Genomic DNA, 19,388 nt, shown 5'->3' on the forward strand with positions numbered 1-19,388 from the left:
GTTTAGGGGAAAAATTTTTATTTATCAAATACCCAAAACATCTGAATGTCTGAATGAATTCAATTTTAACACTTTTTTATATTATCAAACAGACACACACACACACACACACACACACACACTCTCTCTCTCTCTCTCTCTCATCCAAAAACACAGGCACAACATTCTAGTATTCACATACTTGGTAAGCTTGTTATTTTTATGGAAGCATGAGTACTGCCTGCACATGGTAACAAGTATCTTTCCTAGTGTGAATGACACGTTGTTACCTTCTGTAGGCCAAGTCATCTGCCGAATTTCAAAAAATTGATGGAGGAGTATGTCAACCTTTGCACAGGTGCATTTTGAGTGAAATTATATACCATTAGCTGGGTTATTGCTTTATCTCTGACTCCAGTCCATTGAATGTGACTTGGATGCTAAACGTCGACAGAGCTGTCTAGAAAAATTATACGGGGTATAGCTCTGGCATTGGGTGGATGACCAGCTGAATTTGAAGGGACAAGAGCCGGTGATCCATTTTGGGTGCTGCCACTGCTGCGTATAATTGGCTATCCTGGTGTCTCCCCTGCAAATGGCCAAGACATGCTAAAAAATGATTTTGGATGGTGAGATTGCTGAAGATGGATTTCATCTTCTTTTATTTCACTTCTAGCACTTGATTGATGTGATTTTGTGCTTCTTTATGTCTTTTATCCAAATGAACGCAGTGGAGTTCATACGGACTATGGTAAGATTCCCCATCCTTGTTTGGTGTAAGCATGAGGTGTTCTTATTTATACGTGACGATGACCTCTTGTTCTATACCAGGTCTGCTGACGTTAGTCAATCAAGATGATGGTATTACTGCTCTTCAGGTATCGCCCTCCTGTCTACTTTCTTCTTTATTTGCCTTCATTTTTTAGCATTAGTGTGTATCCTAAAGTTCTTCGTGTTAAACTTGGGTCTGTTTCATTAGTTTCTGCTTGAAATATATATGTTTCTCTGGTTTTTCATTGTCACTACTCTGCACTATTAAACTAGTCCCTTTGTAGGTAAAAAACCTTTCTGGAGAGTGGATATCAGCACCACCCATTCCTGGGACATTTGTTCGCAATATCAGTGACATGCTGAAGGTAACTACTGAGAATCATCTCATCCTATCTGGGGCACCAAAATTTCCCACCGGAGTAGCAAGCGATGACAACGGCGATAAACCCAGTAGAGCCTCTAATACCAGACCCTGCCATTTCTCCCCAAACCGATATTCATGTAAGTTCAACAACCACACCTGTAAACCATAGTATCTCCCAGACACAACTTCAACTTCCCTCACACTCTGTTTCGCCTGAAATTCATAATTCCACTTCCATCCTTCACGCCTCAAAGTCCCCAAAACGCTCCTACAAGGACTGCCTCATATCTGATAAAACCTCTTCAATCATTCAACTAGACCTCACCCAAACTGAACTCGCGTCCCCTATAAACTTTTCTGAAACCCATACCCAAACCGGGTCCCTTACCATAGATTTCCCCCCCAAACTCACAGATAGACTCAGAGAACCTTGGAAATTCACTCTGATTGCTAAACCTCTGGGGAGAAGCACGGGTTTTAGATACTTCGACCAAAAAATTCGTCATATCTGGAAACCTATTGGCGAAATAGCAATCCTAGATCTGGGTAGGGATTTCTTCGCAGTTAGATTTAAAAACCCGGAAGATCATCTTAGAATCTTAACGGGCGGCCCGTGGTTTATCAATAAATCTCTTATTTCCATTCGCAACTGGTGCCCATTTTTTAATGCTTTCGATGCGAAAGCATCCACAACAACTGTCTGGATCAGACTACCAGGACTCCCCCTAGAATTTTATGATCAAGAAGCACTCTCTCTCATTGGAAATAAAATCGGGAAGCTCATTAGAATTGATGCAAGGATGGCCAATACAGAACGTGGAAGATTCGCCAGGTTGTGCATCGAGCTAGACATTACTCGCCCTCTGCCTACCTCAATCCAACTAGATGGACACCATCAGTTACTGATCGTAGAAGCTCTGTCCTTCTGTCCTAGTTGTGGTATGTTGGGTCACGACCAATCTTACTGCCCTAAGCCCACCTCCGATGAACAAACGGAAGCACAGCCGGGAGGAGGGACATGGAGACGTGTTCAGGCGTTCGCCGGCAAATCGTTTTCTATGTCAGGAAAGCGACCTCTCCTTCGTAAACCCAACGGTCAGCATTTTTCAATTTCAAACGTTAAGTCCAGGCCTTCCCGACCCATAAGGCCTCATGGCCCAGGTGTTGGTCAACCCAAAATCCAAACCTCTAACCGGGTCCCTATATTCGGTACCACAGATATCCCTATTAGAAATAATTTTGACTTGCTTTCTGATGTTGACTCTGTGCTTTCCAACGGCGCCAAAGTTGCTGAGCCTCCCAGACCTGCCACCGAACATCAGTCCCAAAATTTCCTGCCTAGTGCTCCTTCTCCTACATTGAAACTTCTTAGCAAACAGTTGGGAGAAACTTTGCCTGCAAATGGAAAGTGCACTTTCCAACCTCCTCCACCTCCTGCTTCCAAAAATGACCCGTCGAAAGCCAGCTTCGATTACCTTCCTTCGGAAGACAGGCTTAGCCCCCACGCCATCAGCTACATATCCAAAACCGGAGAAGTTCTTTCACCCACCCCAACCTCAGAAAAACCCTACGTTACTCTCACCAAAACCTCCTCAGCTCAGTATGAACCACCAACAAGCCTCAGCAATGTCCCGGAGGACGAGAACCAACCTGAGAAACTCTCACCCCTCTTACCAAACCCACCAAGTTTGGAACCACTACCCCCCTCACAGATTGGAAGAACACCCCCAAGCACCGCATCTCAACCACATGTTCAGGGAGGAGGAGTGGGTTCTGATATGCTCCCACAGAGTGGTAGACCCACTCCTAGTCGCGAACCCACATTTCTCCTTGGAAGAGATCCGCCAAATCCAGGACCAACACAGTTTGGGAAGAATACAGATTTGGGCAACTCAAACCAGGATAGCTTTTATCACAGACCTGGACCCAGAAGACCAGCTGACATCAAGGAACAGGGAGGTGAGGGGAATCGGAGCAGGGAGACCTCCATACGAACAACACCACCAAAGGCCAAACCGCCCACACAACCGGCCACATCAGCCCCAGACTCAGCCAGAAAGGGACTACCCGGAACCAAGGAGACACTCAAACCGCCACTATCGTTGGAACCCATCATGGAGGAGGACTCAGAATCGCCCAGCGACAGCTCAGGAGACTTCTCAGAGGATAGGTGCCCAGGAACCCACGGGCTCAAACCCCGCTCCAGAACACGAAACAATGCCACAACTGTACGTCCGGCAAGAAGTACTCTCCATATCCCCACTTTCAGTCACTGCCAGAGACTCTCAAAGCTCTGTCACAATTATCACGCCGATAAAAGAAATGTTAGCCGTAAAAATATTCATGACGGCCATCGAACTGCTAGGCGTAGACTCCAGAGACCACTCCTTAACACTACGCCCAAGATTCAGTCGAGAGTTTCACTTTCCCGTCAATATCTACGACGGAAATCCCAGCTCCCAAGTGAGGCCTCAGAGCCCACCAGAGCCGATGATGCCCAACCCATTTCCTGACTCTATGAAGATCCTTTTCTGGAATGTCAGGGGTGCGGGACACCCGAATTTCAAAAATCACTTTCTTCAACTTGTCCAGCTCCATAATCCCGCAATTGCTATTCTAGTAGAAACTAAACTCCACGGAGACAGAGCACGCCATATTTGCAGTCAACTCCCGTTTGACAATTTCTCAGTGGTCGACTCTTCCGGGTTCAAAGGTGGAATGTGGCTACTGTGGAACAAGGCAGAAGTTCGCGTAGATCCTATTTCAAACCTTTCGCAGGTCATCCACGCTTCAGTCCAGGTAACCCCCTACTCACCCCCTTGGATTCTTTATGAAATTTATGCTAGCCCACGATTTCAGGAAAGAATTCAATTATGGAATAGTTTGTGTTCCTCTAATAACCCCAATCTCCCTTGTGTTTGGATGGGGGACTTTAATGAGATTTTAATGAGTTCGGACAAGAAAGGGGGTAACCCGATTAGTCCAAATAGAGCCTGTTTATTCAAAGAGTGTTTGGACTCTTGTAACATGTTAGACTTAGGGTTCAATGGGCCTCGTTACACCTGGCGGTGTTTTAGAAGGGATCTAGGCCATATTTACGAACGGCTGGATCGCGTCTTTTGTAACCCTGAATGGATTAACCTTTTTCCTGAGGCACAAATACACCACCTTGCAAGAACTCATTCAGATCATTGTCCAATTCTTCTAGACCTCCAACCGGCTATTAGTAATTCCTTAAACAGACCTTTTAGACTGGAGAAATTTTGGATGTCTCACCCAGAATTCCCACAACTCCTTCATCAATCTTGGTCTGGGCCCCCCTCTGTTATCTCCAATTCTATCGAAAACCTCACTTCTAACATCCTTTCCTGGAGTAAAAAGACCTTTGGGAATATTTTCTTTAAGAAAAAGAGGATCCTAGCCAGACTCCAAGGTGCTCAAAAAGCGATGCAATCTCACCATTCTATATTCCTAGAGTCTTTAGAAAAACAGTTGCTTTTTGAGTATGATGAAATCCTTCATCAGGAAAAATCCCTCTGGATTATGAAATCTAGATTGGACTATGCTATATCAGATGACCTCAATACCAAATTTCTACAAACTTCTACCCTCTGTAGAAGGAAACGGAATAAAATTGTATCTTTGAGAGATAATGAAGGTAAATGGCTGACCAATAGTGATGTTGTTAAAAACCATATCCTTGATTTCTTCTCTTCCCTATTTACTTCTCACCACTCTCAGTCATCCTTTTACCCACAGAATTTCCCTTTTCAGAAATCTTATCTGGAGGAAGAAACCAAAATATCCCTAGTCACCCTCCCAACCATCCAAGAAATTAAAAAGGCTGTTTTTGATTTGAAACCTCTCAAATGTCCTGGGCCGGATGGCTTTCACCCTATTTTCTACCAGAAATTTTGGAATTTCCTTGCTCCTTCAATCACCCAATTCATACATGATGCTTTCAATCAAAAGCCCCTTCCAGTCGGGATTAACGATACTTTAATTTGCTTGATTCCCAAACTTGACAACCCGGATATCATTCAGCAGTTTAGACCCATAGGACTCTGCAATACCACTTATAAAATACTAGCCAAGACCATTGTTAATAAACTTAGACCCATCCTTTCAACCATCATCTCCCCTCTCCAATCCAGCTTCATCTCGGGTAGAAGTGGAACAGATAACATCATGCTTGTCCAAGAAGCCATTCACAGGCTAAAAAATAAAAAGGGCAAATATGGGTTGTGTGCCATCAAGCTTGATCTTCATAAGGCGTATGATAGTCTTGAATGGTCTTTTATTCATCAAGCCCTCACTTTCTTTGATTTTCCCCCATCCCTCATCAACCTCATTCTTCATTGCATTACATCTACCAATTTGGCCATACTCATAAATGGATCCCCAACAAACTTTTTTTCCCCTTCTAGAGGCATTCGACAAGGAGACCCTTTATCCCCATACATCTTCATTATTTGCATGGAATACTTGTCAATGGCTATCACCAAAGAAGTGGATGGTAACAACTGGACCCCTCTCAAGTTTGGGAGATCTAGACATTGTCTGTCACATTGTCTGTTTGCAGATGACATCATCCTCTTCTCGAGGACAGATGATACCTATATAACCACTATCCAAAATATTTTGAACATATTTGGGGACCTCTCTGGCCTCCGTATCAATCACTCCAAGTCAAGGATTCTATTTTCCCCAAACACCCTTGAATTCACTAAAAACTCTATCACCAGGACTCTAAAGTCTAAACATTCAGGGTACCCGAGACCTAGGAAAATACCTTGGATTTCCACTTAGTGTTAAGAAAGCAACATCCAAAACCTTCCACTTCCTTTTGGAAAAAATTCAGTCCAAACTCCAAGGCTGGAAAGCAAACCTGTTGTCTTTTGCTGGGAGAAAGACAATTATCCAACAATGCATATCTTCCATCCCTACCTATTTCTTCCAAGCTGCACATATCCCAAAAAAAATATGTGATGCCATCGATAGAGAACAGAAAAATTTCCTCTGGGGCTCCACAGAGGGGAAGAAAAAACTCCACTTGATTAAGTGGGAAACTGTTACCCTCCCCAAAAAGGAGGGTGGTTTGGGATTGAGACAATCAGCCCTTTTGAACAAAGCTAATTTGGCCAAACTAAATTGGCAGATGATGAAAAACACACATCGTCCTTGGGTTCAAATTCTTTCAGATCTCTACTTACATAGAAACCAACCTTTGAAAGAATCCCCTCTTAGCTTCTGCAAATCTAGAGGTTCCATAAACCTCAGGAATATCATACACGGTAACAACATCTTCAACCAAGGGTTGGGTTGGAACATAGGAGATGGTAAAACAATTAAAGTGTGGTCTGGAAAATGGTTCTCAGCAAGCACCCTCAGATCCTTAATTGAAGGACCACTCCTACCAGAGGAAGATCAACTACTCCTATCAGATCTTTTTGACAGCAATGGTAATTGGAATTTCAACAATATTTCCTTCCATCTACCCCCTTCCATTACCGACCTGCTAAAAGCTATTCCTAGACCTCACCATTCTAAACAAGCAGACAACCTTATATGGAGGAATTCTCCAGATGGGGAGTTCAGTCTAAAATCTGCATATGAGATCACTAGTTTGCTATATATTCAGGCCAAACCCAATGTCCAAACACCCCATCCTCCAAGCCAGTCTTTCACTTGGATTTGGACTACTCACACATCCCATCGAACCAAATTATTCCTCTGGTTAGCTTCTCAAGACAAACTAGCAACAAGATACCTCCTTCATAAGAGAAACATCCTCCCTGATAATATCTGCCCTTTCTGCCCAGGACTGATAGAGGATACTAATCATGTCTTGCGCAAATGTGTCCACGCCCAAGCTGTTTGGATGGAGCTCAATCCCAACTACTATCTATCCACTCTACACATTCCTTTTCACATCTGGATTAGGGAAGGTTGTAAACTTTCCACACCCTCCCCTTTCTACAATATTCCTTGGGGCACACTCTTTGCCTTTACTTGCTCCACCATTTGGAAATCCAGGAATAAAAAGATTTTTGAGCCCAACAGAACACAACCTCCTCCAACCAAAACCAGCATCAAGTTGGCCACTGAGTTCTACTCCCTTGGCCCAAATTCTGGCCACCCCCCTCGCAGAAAATCACATATTCTTATCAGATGGATTCCTCCAATCCTCCATTGGTTCAAGCTCAATTCAGACGGCTCAGCCTTAGGAAACCCAGGTCCAGCGGGAGCTGGAGGTGTTATCAGAGACGCCTCCGGATGTTGGATTAGAGGATACTGCAGAAACTTAGGTTCTACAAACAGCATGCTGGCGGAATGTTGGGGTATCCGAGATGGACTAGAAATAGCCCTTTCCTTAAAAATTTCTCAACTTGAAGTTGAAGTTGACTGCGAAGCTATTATTACTTTGTTAACAGCTGTTGCCAATCCTAATCACCTTTTGAACTCTATCATTTCGGATTGCAGATCCCTCCTTTCGCAGCTGCGGCATGTTAAAATATCCCACATATACCGGGAGGCAAATAGATGCGCGGACGCACTCGCAAGAATGGGAGGCAGATTACAATCCAACTTTGTAACTTTTGCTAATTGTCCTCAAGAACTCGCTTTTGTCTATGATGAGGACTTGAAAGGGATCTGTTTTCCCCGCACTATCTCTTTTGCTTTATAATAGATAGGGCAAAACTCTGTTGTTTATTAATATTTAATCCCTATTTTCACCAAAAAAAAAAAAAGTGACATGCTGAAGGTATGCATCTCAATAATTGATTCTCCAGTGGTTTTCATGCTGTCACCCGATAACTGTTCTTAATATTTGGGAATCTTCAGATTCTATCCAATGGCCTTTATGAATCAACTTTGCATCGGGTGACTAACAACTCTCCCATTTATCGGGTCTGCGTGGCCTACTTTTATGAGGTAATCCTCTCTCTTAATTTTCCTTTTTTATTTTGATTCAGCTTCTTAATCAATCTCCTTGGTTTTTTTCACATGAATAGCCAAATAATAGAGCCATTGGATGTATGCGTAAAACAAACTGGTGGAACCAGGAGGTTTGAAGGTGCTGTTTACGGTAAACACTTGGTCAGTAAAGTCCTGACAAATTTCATATACTGAGGAATAAATCTATCTCCCCATTATGCCTGTTTCGACTGAATCTCTCACATTCACGAATTTTGGGGATTTCGTCTGTTAGCTGTTGAAAGGATGTACCTAGCTGATGACATGGAATTTCTTGTGTTTATTGGATTAAGTTGTCGGTTGATTTAAGATGACATGACCTCATCAAGTTCTCGGAGTTTTTGGAACTCTGTACCTAGCTGATGCCCGTTTCTTTCATTTGGTTTTGCCTTGAATTGTGCAATTATGTTGGCGTATCAGTATTCATAAAGCACCCTCAACTTTGGAACATAAATATAAGCTGGTTGGCTTAGGCTTTAACTACGTATTAATGACAGCGATGGTTTACTGTCTACACTCATAAAATATTTCGCTAACGGAGGAAGATTTTCTCCTCCAGCTTCTGACAACAAAATACATACATACACTTAATATTACGGCGTAATGATAAGGTAGGCACTTAGGCGGCTGGCTGCCGACACCGAAATTCACGAGCCTGGCTCTTTTAAAGCAGCATATGTCGGCGATGGAGGCCTTGCCCGCTTGGGCACATGATCGGATGTCTGTGGCGTGCCCTTAGAAACATAAATGCCGCAAGGCACGTAGTTGAGCCATTTCGGGTCCGGGCAGGTCCAGCGCCTTGAGAAGAAAGCCTCGCATTCCTTGGGGCTTCTTTGCGAAGGAAGGTCTAGAATGCAATTCATGGTTACGTTCAGGACTTTCTTCTCGATTAACTTCCAGCATTCTGGTCCGACTTGAGTGAAGTAATTGAACTTGAGGTCCAGTACCTCCAGGTCGCCCAGGATGCACAAGCTCTCTGGAACCGCCCCGTAGAATTGGTTGTACGACAAGTTCAGCTGCTGAATATCCTTCAAGCACCCGAATGATTGTGGAATGGGACCTGTCAATTGGTTTATGCTGACATCCACAATATGTGTTTTATTCAGAAACCCAATCTCATAAGGTAGGCAACCGGAGAGGCTGTTGTTTAAGAAAAGAACCTCGAGGAGATTTCTGGAAGTTTGGCCAATGCTCCTGGGGATTGGGCCGGTTAATTCGTTGTTTGCAAAGGTGAGATAGAGTACAGGGGTTTGGCCAAGATTGCCGGGGATTTTTCCGGAGAATGCGTTGTTGTTGAGGAAGAGCACGTCCAGGTCTAGTGTGAAGGCTTGAGGCGGGATTGTCCCTGTTAACTGGTTGAACCTGACGTCCAGGTATGTCAAGTTGGTTGCCCCTAGGGCTGCAGCGGGGAAAGCTCCTACGAGCTTGTTGTTGCTCAGGTCGAACTCGAAGAAGTTTGGAAGTTTGGATATTCCAAAGGGAATGTCACCTGTGAAGTTGTTGGAGTTGACATGGAAGATTACCAGGTCCTTGAGATCTTCAACGAAGTCTGTTGCAACGAGTGGACAGCCAGGTCCGCCGTCAAAGTTGAAGCCATTGAAATTGACGCCAACGACTCTAAACTTGTTATCTTTGGTGCTTCTGTCGCATACGAAGCCTTTGTATTTGGATTTGTCGTAACAGATGCGATTGCCCGTCCAGGTTTTGGTGACGCAAAAAGGGTCGGACTTTATTCTCCTTTTGAACCTTTGGATTACTTGGATGGCCATTTTTAGTTCCTCGGAAAGAGTAAATGGAGGGGGCGGGGGTGGAGGACAGGGGGGCTCTGGAGGGGGAGGGAGCTGTGGGCAATCTTGGCATTCTCCATTGTCAGGAGGGTAGGCAGGGGAATAGGGAGGACTGCCAACCCCTATAACGATTTCGAGTGTTTCCCTGTTGATCGGGAAACCATTACCAACGACTTGATAAAACCAGCAAGAGTGCAGGATAACAAAGAAGACGAGAAGAGGAAATGTGAGTGAGAAAGTGTTCTCTCTCTCCATATTCCAACACTTCTGATGATTGAACCAGGAAGAAGGCACAACCTATATATGCTAATGGGGAGGGAATGGCAATGATAGGTGATTCAGTGATTTGAGCCATACTGCCAATAAAGAGAGATGAGTTCACGAGGATGACGTCCTTCAATTGTACCATGAATTTCTGTTGTTTTGGGCACTACGAGTGGGGCTTCCTCATGCAATATGTAGATTCTTTCACATACATACATAAAAAATTTTTTTTTTTAAAAAAAGAGATTGAAAAGATAAATAAATATGTTAAAAAATGTGTTTATAATAATACAAGTAAATAATTTTTTGATAAATAATTACCATCCAAACGGAAAAAGTATTTAAGGAGTTTACAAGTTTTTAAGAAATGAAAATTAATACTACTCAGAGCATTTTACCGGAAAAAAAATAAAAACTACAACTCATTAGCTACAGCTATCTTTACTCCGATCTACTCTATAAATAAGAACAACACTTTCACTTAAAAAAAAAAAGAAAAAGAAAAAAGAAAGAATAATACATCGATGATGTCCAATGACACGACGGACTTAGCAGAATGAAGCGGCCTGCAATGGCTGTGAATCCGTTCCCTTTCAAAACGACAAAACCAGCAAGTCCGTTGCCCCAGCGCTCGCCTCTTACAAAAGGCAATACCGACACATCCGGCGCAGCAGGTTCGAGACAGCTCAAAAGGCAGCCCGCCAGAAAAGTGAAAGAGATGGTAACCAGTAGGACAAAACTTCGCATGATTGACCTTTCAACGAGGATCTGTCCTCTTGCTATTATTTCCCTCCCAATGCAATTCCGGAGGAGCCATCCCAATCGTCAATACATCCTTCCAATCTTGTGCATGTGCACTTCCTCCTTGATGGCCTACTGTGTCGCAGTTGACGTGTGCATCCCCATTCGTCTATTCTCACCGGCATAAACATTTTACACTCAATTTTGTATCTGCACTAACAAACTGTTCCCCTAATATGTCTTTACAGGCTACTCAGATGCCAAGGAAAATTAAATATCTTCAAGAGGGAACAATAGGTTCCACTCTGCCTTTCCCACAGTTCTATAACTGCCCTTTTTTGCTGTCTTCTCTGGACGAGTTCTATTTTCATTCCATCTTTTACTATTTTAATGCAAACTTGGGCCAAAAAAAAAAAAAGGGTTCATGAATCCACCAAGTTAAGGTATTTAAATTTTCTGGCACAATTTCACCACCAAAGTATTCCTTTAAAATTCCTAAAGCTTTGCCTTCAACAATGATGACCATCCAATCTGCAGCCTATGTCAGATAGTGAAGCAGCAAAAAGATAAAAGAGGAAAGTAGAAAACAAGGCAGCTAAACGTGATGCGTGAAATTTCAACTGTCAGTCGCACTCGTATGGTTTCTAACTTGTCCGACACTGGCGCGCACAGTTTTGCTAACACTCTAGATTTTACTGCACTTTTGTCTACAAAGAGATGTCTAAATGCTACTGATAGGATAGACGAAAACCACTACTCTGCAAAAGGAAGGAAGATGGAACTTCATTATGATTACAAAGAGCGCTATGGTGAGAAAACTAAGCAATCTTTAACCAAATTCAATGAAGCCAAGAACAGAATGACACTGAGGAAGCATATAGTGAAACAGTGTTTCACACTGGCAAATGTCTAAGAAATGCAAAAGCTAATACAATCAACTCAGAACAAGTTACCCTTGGAAGGCACTATTACCTCACCAACAGCACTGATCAAGCAAATAAATTTCTTCATTAGCTTGCAACTCTTCAGGCGAAAGATTGTAAAAAATTTTAAGCTAAAGTGCTGATTACCAAGCAACAGAGTGAAGTACATTCATGATACTTTAGGACCATGATTAACAAAATTTTCCGGCTCAAAAGCCAAATAATGGCAGAAGAAGGATAAAGTAACTTCTCTTACCTCATCACATGTCACAGGAAGAATCAAGAGGAACACTGAGGTGTTGTAATCAACTCTCATGCTGTTAACCTCCTCATTCAACTACTTGGGCATTACTTTCACTAGTAGCAAGCTAACAGCTATTGACTAGCAGTAGAAAGAATAACAGTGTAACTCAACCTCCTCAGGCACCACTTTGGCAGAATTCTATACAACAGCAAGCCTCAAATATGAAATCTCTTCCAGGACCATAAATCTCATGTCGCAAATCCATTTGCAGATACCCTCTCCACTCTGCTATCCTTCACATAGAGTGGTATCCTCACACCAAGATCCCTAAGTCGATTAACCACGTCGTAGAGAAACTCAAATGTGAGTTTTGATTGTGCATTAAGGTCATCTCTTACATTTGGATGCACCCTGAACCAATCTCCTAGCATCTTATGCACATGGGAACGAATCATTCTCCATGGCTGTTTTAGATGGGTAAAAAAATAATGGGAACGAATCATCATTATAGCTGTTTTAGATGGGTAAAAAAAATCAAATCTTTTCTTCAGACAAGGATAGGGTTGTTTTGGAGTTGAGGCTCCAAATAAGTCTGATGTTGATGCATTCTAAGTAACTTTTAAGCTGAATTACGAGCTCAAGACGATTAAGCCGAGTTACATAATACCTAGTAGGCTCAAGCTTACGTATCAACTAGTATTTTAACCTGTGCTATGCACAGGTTTATATGAGAATGATGGAAAATATTGTCAAACACAATATATTATTATTACCCCTTCCTCCCGTATTCTCGTCATTCATACCATTTTTTTCACCTCTCAATCTCCTCTCCTCAATATTTCCCCTACTCTCCACTACTCTCATTTTCACTTTTTGAATCTAATTTTCTCACATCCCAACAATCTTTTCTCGTTTCTTCAGATTCTACCCAATTTTTTTGTATCCCTACAATCCTTTCCCGTTTTCATCAAATTCTATTTTCTCTTGGCTTTATCACGCTCCCACCCAATTATCGTATCTTTTATCCAATTTTACAGTCCACTTGTCTCCTATTCTACTATTATTTTCATCTATTTATAAATGTAAATGGCAATTGACTCGCATATTAACGAATGAGTTTGCGTGTGTAATTTAACTGGATACAAATGGGTGACCAAATTAACCCATCAATTAGTGGGTATGAAATTGATAGATTTGGATCACTTATTTTGACTTAATTAAATTAGATGTAGATTCAAACTCAATCATTAGTGGGTAAATCTAAATTACTCTAATAATTATATTCTAATTTTTGCAAAGATGTATTCATCATTTTTCCTCTTCTTTAATTTCTATTATTTTATTTTTTAAAATTTATCATACTTCCTCCATTCCTTTCATAAAAGTTTAATAAATATTGCGAATGTTAATTGGTTGTTTGCATTAATACTTAAATTATTTTTAGAATGTAGTAAAGTGACAAAATTTGAAACTCACTATGATGATCATTTTAGGCTCCTCTAAGCAATTTTTAAAGTTTTTTCTCCTTCTTTAGGTAAAAATTGTTTTATTAACTTCATATGTTGATGTGATTTACTATTTTGTTACTAAACAAAATGTGGATGAAAAAGTAAATAAAATTTAGTAGTGGGTCGTGAATGGGTGATTGGATAATCCAAGCCTATATAAAACTATATTCATTGATGACTCATTTAGTTTGAACCATTAACTCAGTAGGAATATATAGATTAACCTAATTATCACTTGCCCAAACTCACATGAATCATCTAATTTGATAACTTGCCCAAAATTTTACCAAAATTTTGCTAAAATACCACCAAAAGCAATCTTCTAAATACACCTTTATTAATTTAAAATTCATACATAAATTTTTCTTTACGTGCACTTTTGGGTGTACATGTGCTAATTGAAAAGTCATCTAGATGCTTGTATGATATTAATATTGAGTTTATTATAAGTGCAAATAAAATGCCATAATTGTTATTTACATACTCCAATTTAATGTTAAAGCATAATTTCAACATTCAAATTTTAAAACTTTAAAAAAAACCTACTGAATAAAATCCAACATAAAAAATATAAAAAACAAACATATAACATAAAAAATAAGAGTAATTGAGTATATCATTAGAAGATTTTGACAAATGATTATTGTATGCAGAAGGAAAGCGATAAAGAAATAATTGGGTAAATAAGTAAAAAAAATAGGACTAATCACATTATCTCAAGGATTTGGCTAGATAAATTAATCCTATTTAATGAAGGAATAAAAGGGGCTAAAGCAATAAAGATATAATAGGGTGAATAATTTTAAAATGAGACTAATCAATTATCCCTGAAAATTTTGACTTGACAAATGTGTTTTATTTAATTAAGGAGTAAAAAGGACTTAAAGTATAAATAACAAACTATAAACTTTTTATGAAGGATATAGTAGGAAAGTTTTAAATTTTAAATTTGACTAGTGATAGAATTAGTCATAACTCACTATTTTAAAGTTTTTAATTAGATTTTATACATTAAAATAAATACAAAAATCTAGAAAAAAAAAAAGAAAGAAAAGTTTGGAAGCCATTGAGAGGGTCTCTGCCAAAAACCCTATCTGCAATACATATAGATATAGATATTACATATCAATATCATTTCCTGTTTACTCCTTATCTTGGATATGGGATATCACACATAATATTATATATACATTATTAGTGAATAAAATATTTAATCTTTCAATTAGTTTAAACTAATTACTCATATGACCAACATATTAGTTATCTTCTATTATTCTCTCTATCCCATTAAAAGTGTCATACTTTTCATTTTAGAATGTTTCAAAACATTTACGTGTTGCAAAAATCAAAACACCAATTAGTCATTGTTTCCAATATGGCCCTTCTTTTTAATCATATGCATATTACCATTCATATTTAAATTTTGATTTTATGGGAGTAAAATTGAAAAAAAATACAAATATCACAATCAAACCACTATTTTTAAAAAGTTAAATTCCGAAACGTGATTAAATAATTGGGATGGAGAGAGTATAAATTATGGCTAGCAATTTTTTATTTATTTTTTAAATTAGTTGTTGACACATGATCGGATTCTGGGATTAATTAAGAAAAATCAGCCAGCCATTAGAATGAAATATAGTAAATAAAAACTAAAATATTTGAAACTACATTTGCTTTCATCTAAGCTTTTGAAACTAAAAGCACTCATACTCCAAATGTTTAAAACTAAAATTGCAATTCTCTCCGCGAATAATTTCACTAATGAACAGCAAGAGTCGCGGCAAGACATTATACCGTTAGACATTTTTGGTCATACAATTTTTTGCAACGAGGCCCATTCATCCGTCGCTAAGTTTTACATGGCGAGCAATGCAGCAGCCAACTACAAGCCTAGCCCAGCAGATAGTCTAAAGTTGGAAAAATATGGGGACCTACGCTTGCTTCTCTGATGTTCAACGGACCCTGCCTGTTAGTATATTTTTTTCAAGCTGCTGCCTGTGGCAATTTACAGGGACCACCGGCAAGCGATTTTGTGCATTTTGTATATTGCATAATTTTATTTGCACATGATATAATTTTATTTATACAACATATATTTTTAGAATAAATTTTTATAAGTCTCACACATATTGTTAAAAACGACATACAAAAAGTGATCTAGATCATATAATTTTTTTAGATCAAATTTTGGCCGTGAATAGTTCAGGTGCGATCCTTTCTTGTGATCGCTCCTGCCCCTCATCCCAATTTACAGAAACAAACATGGCATTCGGAAATCATGCAAATTTTGCCCAGCCCCACCCCGCTGCACATTTTGACTTTGCAGTATGAATCGTGGGGTTCCATGCCCAACCCTTACACACCAACCATTTTCCCTTCTTCCGGTCTTCTTTAACTTCTGACTACTGACTAGTGGAATAAAACTAGTACAATTCTGCACATCCAAACCACTTTACCAGAATTCCATAATTGCATTTAAAACATAAACAAAGCCCCTATTACAGTAACATCTATCTAAATTAATAAATTCAGTTAAATAATAATTTTTTAATCTCAGTTTGGGCATTTCGATAGAATAATAAGATAATAATTTTAAAAAAATGTTACATAACTCTTTGACCCCATTCGTATCATAAATTAATAATTCACTAAAATTATACATTATATTTTCCCAAATTATAAGTATATTGCTGTTTGTTTTTCTTAAAATTTAAATTAGCTAAATTTTATCCCTAATTTTCCTTTCTGCATCTAAAAGTTCTATTCGCATGTTGCAATAAACAATAAGACATTGTCCCTACAATTTTTTTTTATTGCATCTAGAAGTTCTGGTCTCATATTGCATTAAAGAAATTAGGAATAATTATTGATGCTTAGAATGCTTCTTTTTGCATAACAGGATCTAAAAATATTATATCATACTCAACTTCATCACTAACCGAATTTTAAATGATATACTAGTAACAATTTCTTCTTGAAGACATTAATAGAATTAAATTACACTTGCAAATCAAGTAGATATACTTAAAGAAATTAGTCTCCTTTTGTTAATAGAATAATTCATATTTTTATAAAATAAAACAAAACTTCAATTGATTAAATGAGTGTTTATTTGATAAATTAATAATTTATTAATTTATCAATTAATTAATAATACCTCTTTAAAATAACAGAATTTGTATCATTCCAAAGTTACTAAGGCCCTGTTTGGCACTTGAATTTTTTGTCAAGTTTGTCTGCTACAAGTTTTTTAAAAATTTTAGTTACAATAACCACAAAAAAAAAATTTTAAAATTTTTAAACTATACATTTCAAAATTATTCAAAAATTTACACACTTCAAAAAAATTTTAAAAACTTTTACAGTAAATTAAAGTAAAATTTTAGATAAACATCCAAAAAACTCATTTACCAAACGAGGCCTTGTAGAGAGGTTTTATTGTATTATTTTACTACCAAATAGTGGAGCATACACTTAAAATTAGTCATCAAAATGGCCACCTTCCCCTAAATTTCTTGGTCAACCGTCCGAAACACGATATGTCCTACACCGGACCAATGCGGTCATCTTCTTTGACTAAGCCCCATCTATATTCTCGCCACCACCGCTTTATAGTTTATACTTTTATCATTGGGACCGAAAAAGCAAAAGCCACCATAGACCAAAGAACAATTGGCATCCCAGAACATTTGAACCAAAAATAAAAGCAGTCTTTTTCTACATAAACAAATCAAAAGCAGACTGCAAATTGCAGCTATCCTCTTTGAAATGCGCCATACATGTACCAAATCCACCACCTGCCCCTACTTCTTTGCCATTAACTCACCCTCATTTGTCAATTCGTTTAATTCACGATTGATGACCCAAAAAGAAAAGAAGAGAGAGAACAAGGAAAACAGATAAATGATCAAGACTAAAAGTTGTTGTACAAGAAATAAACTAAAGTCACTAATAATCAGTCTCTAAAATCTCCTTCGAGACACAAACTGATTAATACCTATTAGACTGCTAGATAATTACGCTATTACACAATTTTACATTTGTTTCCCCTACATTTTCCCCCCCCCTTTTTGGGCACCGATTAAGTGTGTTGCGGTGGAACAAATTATAATCCTGATCAGGAAGACTCCAGTATCAGTGCAGCAGCGTTGGTTTCTGCGACAGAGAGGGAGTGGTTGTGCTCTCCTTCATATGTGACAACTAGCATGGCTGGATCATCCAAGGCTCTCTCCACATGTTTTCTTGCTGGACATCCCCTCACACTGCTACACTTGTAGTAACCCCTGTTTCATGCATCAGATTGTTTTAATAACAAAATTGGCACAAATTTAATGGATCAAAATCATAACCAGGAATATACCAGGCTTTGATTTCACAGTACCAGTAAAATGTACTACCTGGGATGTGGAGACCCTTTGATGGGCTTCTGTCCATACTTTCTCCAGGAGTAATCATCTGGAGGAATGTCAGCCATCTTCATGCTTATAGCCGGAACCCTGATCACCCTCTTCAGTCTCAGCTTCCTGCATCCATTTCCAACATACAGATTTAGACACCAAAATAAACATACAAAAATACCAGTACTAGAAAGGCCGCCCTATTAATGATTTCAGGAACTAATCATATATATATATATATATATATATATATGTATATGCAAAAGCGGGTTCTTTTCACCTTTTCTTGGAACAGTGACAGCGGCCAGCAGAGGGGCTACACTTGCCGGAGATGCCGTTTTCCGAAATGCACTTTCTTTTGAAGGAAGATGAAGAAGATAAAGGTGGCTTTCCAGCAGAAGAAACCTGAGAAAGATTGGTAAGTTGAAACGCCGAAGAAGAAGAAATCAGCCGCTTGCTGTCTGTCTCACCCGTCAGCGACGATATGAACGAGTTTGCATGAGAAATCGCCGGCGAATAAGAGAAACTAATTGATCTTGAGATTGGTTCTCTTTTTTCAACAACCACCCCACCTGTCGAAGTTTGAGAAAAAGTCGAAGTAACCTGATTTACATCTGTCTGATGCGAGATAACATGATGATTACGGTTACGTAAATGAAAGTCATGAAGAGGGGGTGGGATTTGTTGAATTGGCGTTGGACAATAAACTTTAGTATCAGCCACTTCCTCGGTTGAGCAATCCATGAGAGGAACCGGATTTGTAGCCACGGGGACGGGGCCTCTTCTAAAACGAGCATGGCCAGTTCTGGTTCGGCCTAGAAGAGAGATGACTTTCTTGAATTTGGTCACCGCCGCATCAGTTTCGACTTTACAGTCCATCTCAATTTCCATGCTGGAATTTTTCTGCTCTGAGGATATTGTACGAGTGCCCTTTTGCTCCTTCCGCGAGAACAATTGGATGAGCTTCTCAACACTCTCCAGCCCACTACACGCAGCTTCTTGAACAGCACCACTTTCTTCCAATTGTGTAACAAAGTTGTCAGTAGTATTTCTGTATCCCAACATCAGTTCGACGGCCATGACGACCAGTAATAGTTTTTCCTTCTAAACCAGCATCGAGCTGGTTAAGGAGAGAGAAGAAAGCGAGACAGAGAGAGAGAGAGAGAGGAGTAGAGAGGAAGCAGTGTTGATAAAGGGGGTCAGTTTGATGCCATTGACGAGGTTAAAGAGCTGATAAAGTAAACAGTAGGTGACTGACCTGTCACTCTAATCTAAGAGCTGCCTCGTCAAATTTAGGTGCGAATAAGATCAGACCACAAAAAGATGAAAAAAGATTTTGGGATTCTATTCTTCGACTAATGTGCTTCTTCACTAGTAATCTTTTGCTTTACTATAGGGGGACATATTAAAATCAGTTTGACATGTGGTG

At 39.4% G+C, this 19,388-nt stretch overlaps 2 protein-coding genes and 1 pseudogene across 2 annotated transcripts; 1 reads left to right on the forward strand and 2 right to left on the reverse strand.

The window, feature by feature from the left end:
* The first annotated feature begins 209 nt into the window (after nt 1-209).
* On the forward strand, nt 210-8,453 carry LOC113698931 (homoarginine-6-hydroxylase 2-ODD-C23-like; annotated as a pseudogene).
* Nucleotides 8,454-8,533: 80 nt separating this feature from the next.
* LOC113698269 (uncharacterized protein At4g06744-like) lies at nt 8,534-10,216 on the reverse strand. The gene has a single exon (XM_027218031.2). The coding sequence runs from the start codon at nt 10,132-10,134 to the stop codon at nt 8,740-8,742; it is 1,395 nt and encodes a 464-aa protein (XP_027073832.2). The 5' UTR covers nt 10,135-10,216; the 3' UTR covers nt 8,534-8,739.
* A 7,230-nt stretch (nt 10,217-17,446) lies between these two features.
* LOC113699411 (probable WRKY transcription factor 15) lies at nt 17,447-19,163 on the reverse strand. Its single transcript, XM_027219764.2, has 3 exons — nt 18,240-19,163; nt 17,960-18,085; nt 17,447-17,845 (listed from the first exon to the last, which is right to left on the reverse strand). The coding sequence occupies exons 1-3, from the start codon at nt 19,037-19,039 to the stop codon at nt 17,680-17,682; spliced, it is 1,092 nt and encodes a 363-aa protein (XP_027075565.1). The 5' UTR covers nt 19,040-19,163; the 3' UTR covers nt 17,447-17,679.
* Between the last annotated feature and the right edge of the window lie 225 nt (nt 19,164-19,388).

Source organism: Coffea arabica, chromosome 7c, assembly GCF_036785885.1.
Source record: "Coffea arabica cultivar ET-39 chromosome 7c, Coffea Arabica ET-39 HiFi, whole genome shotgun sequence".
Classification (NCBI taxonomy): domain Eukaryota; kingdom Viridiplantae; phylum Streptophyta; class Magnoliopsida; order Gentianales; family Rubiaceae; genus Coffea; species Coffea arabica.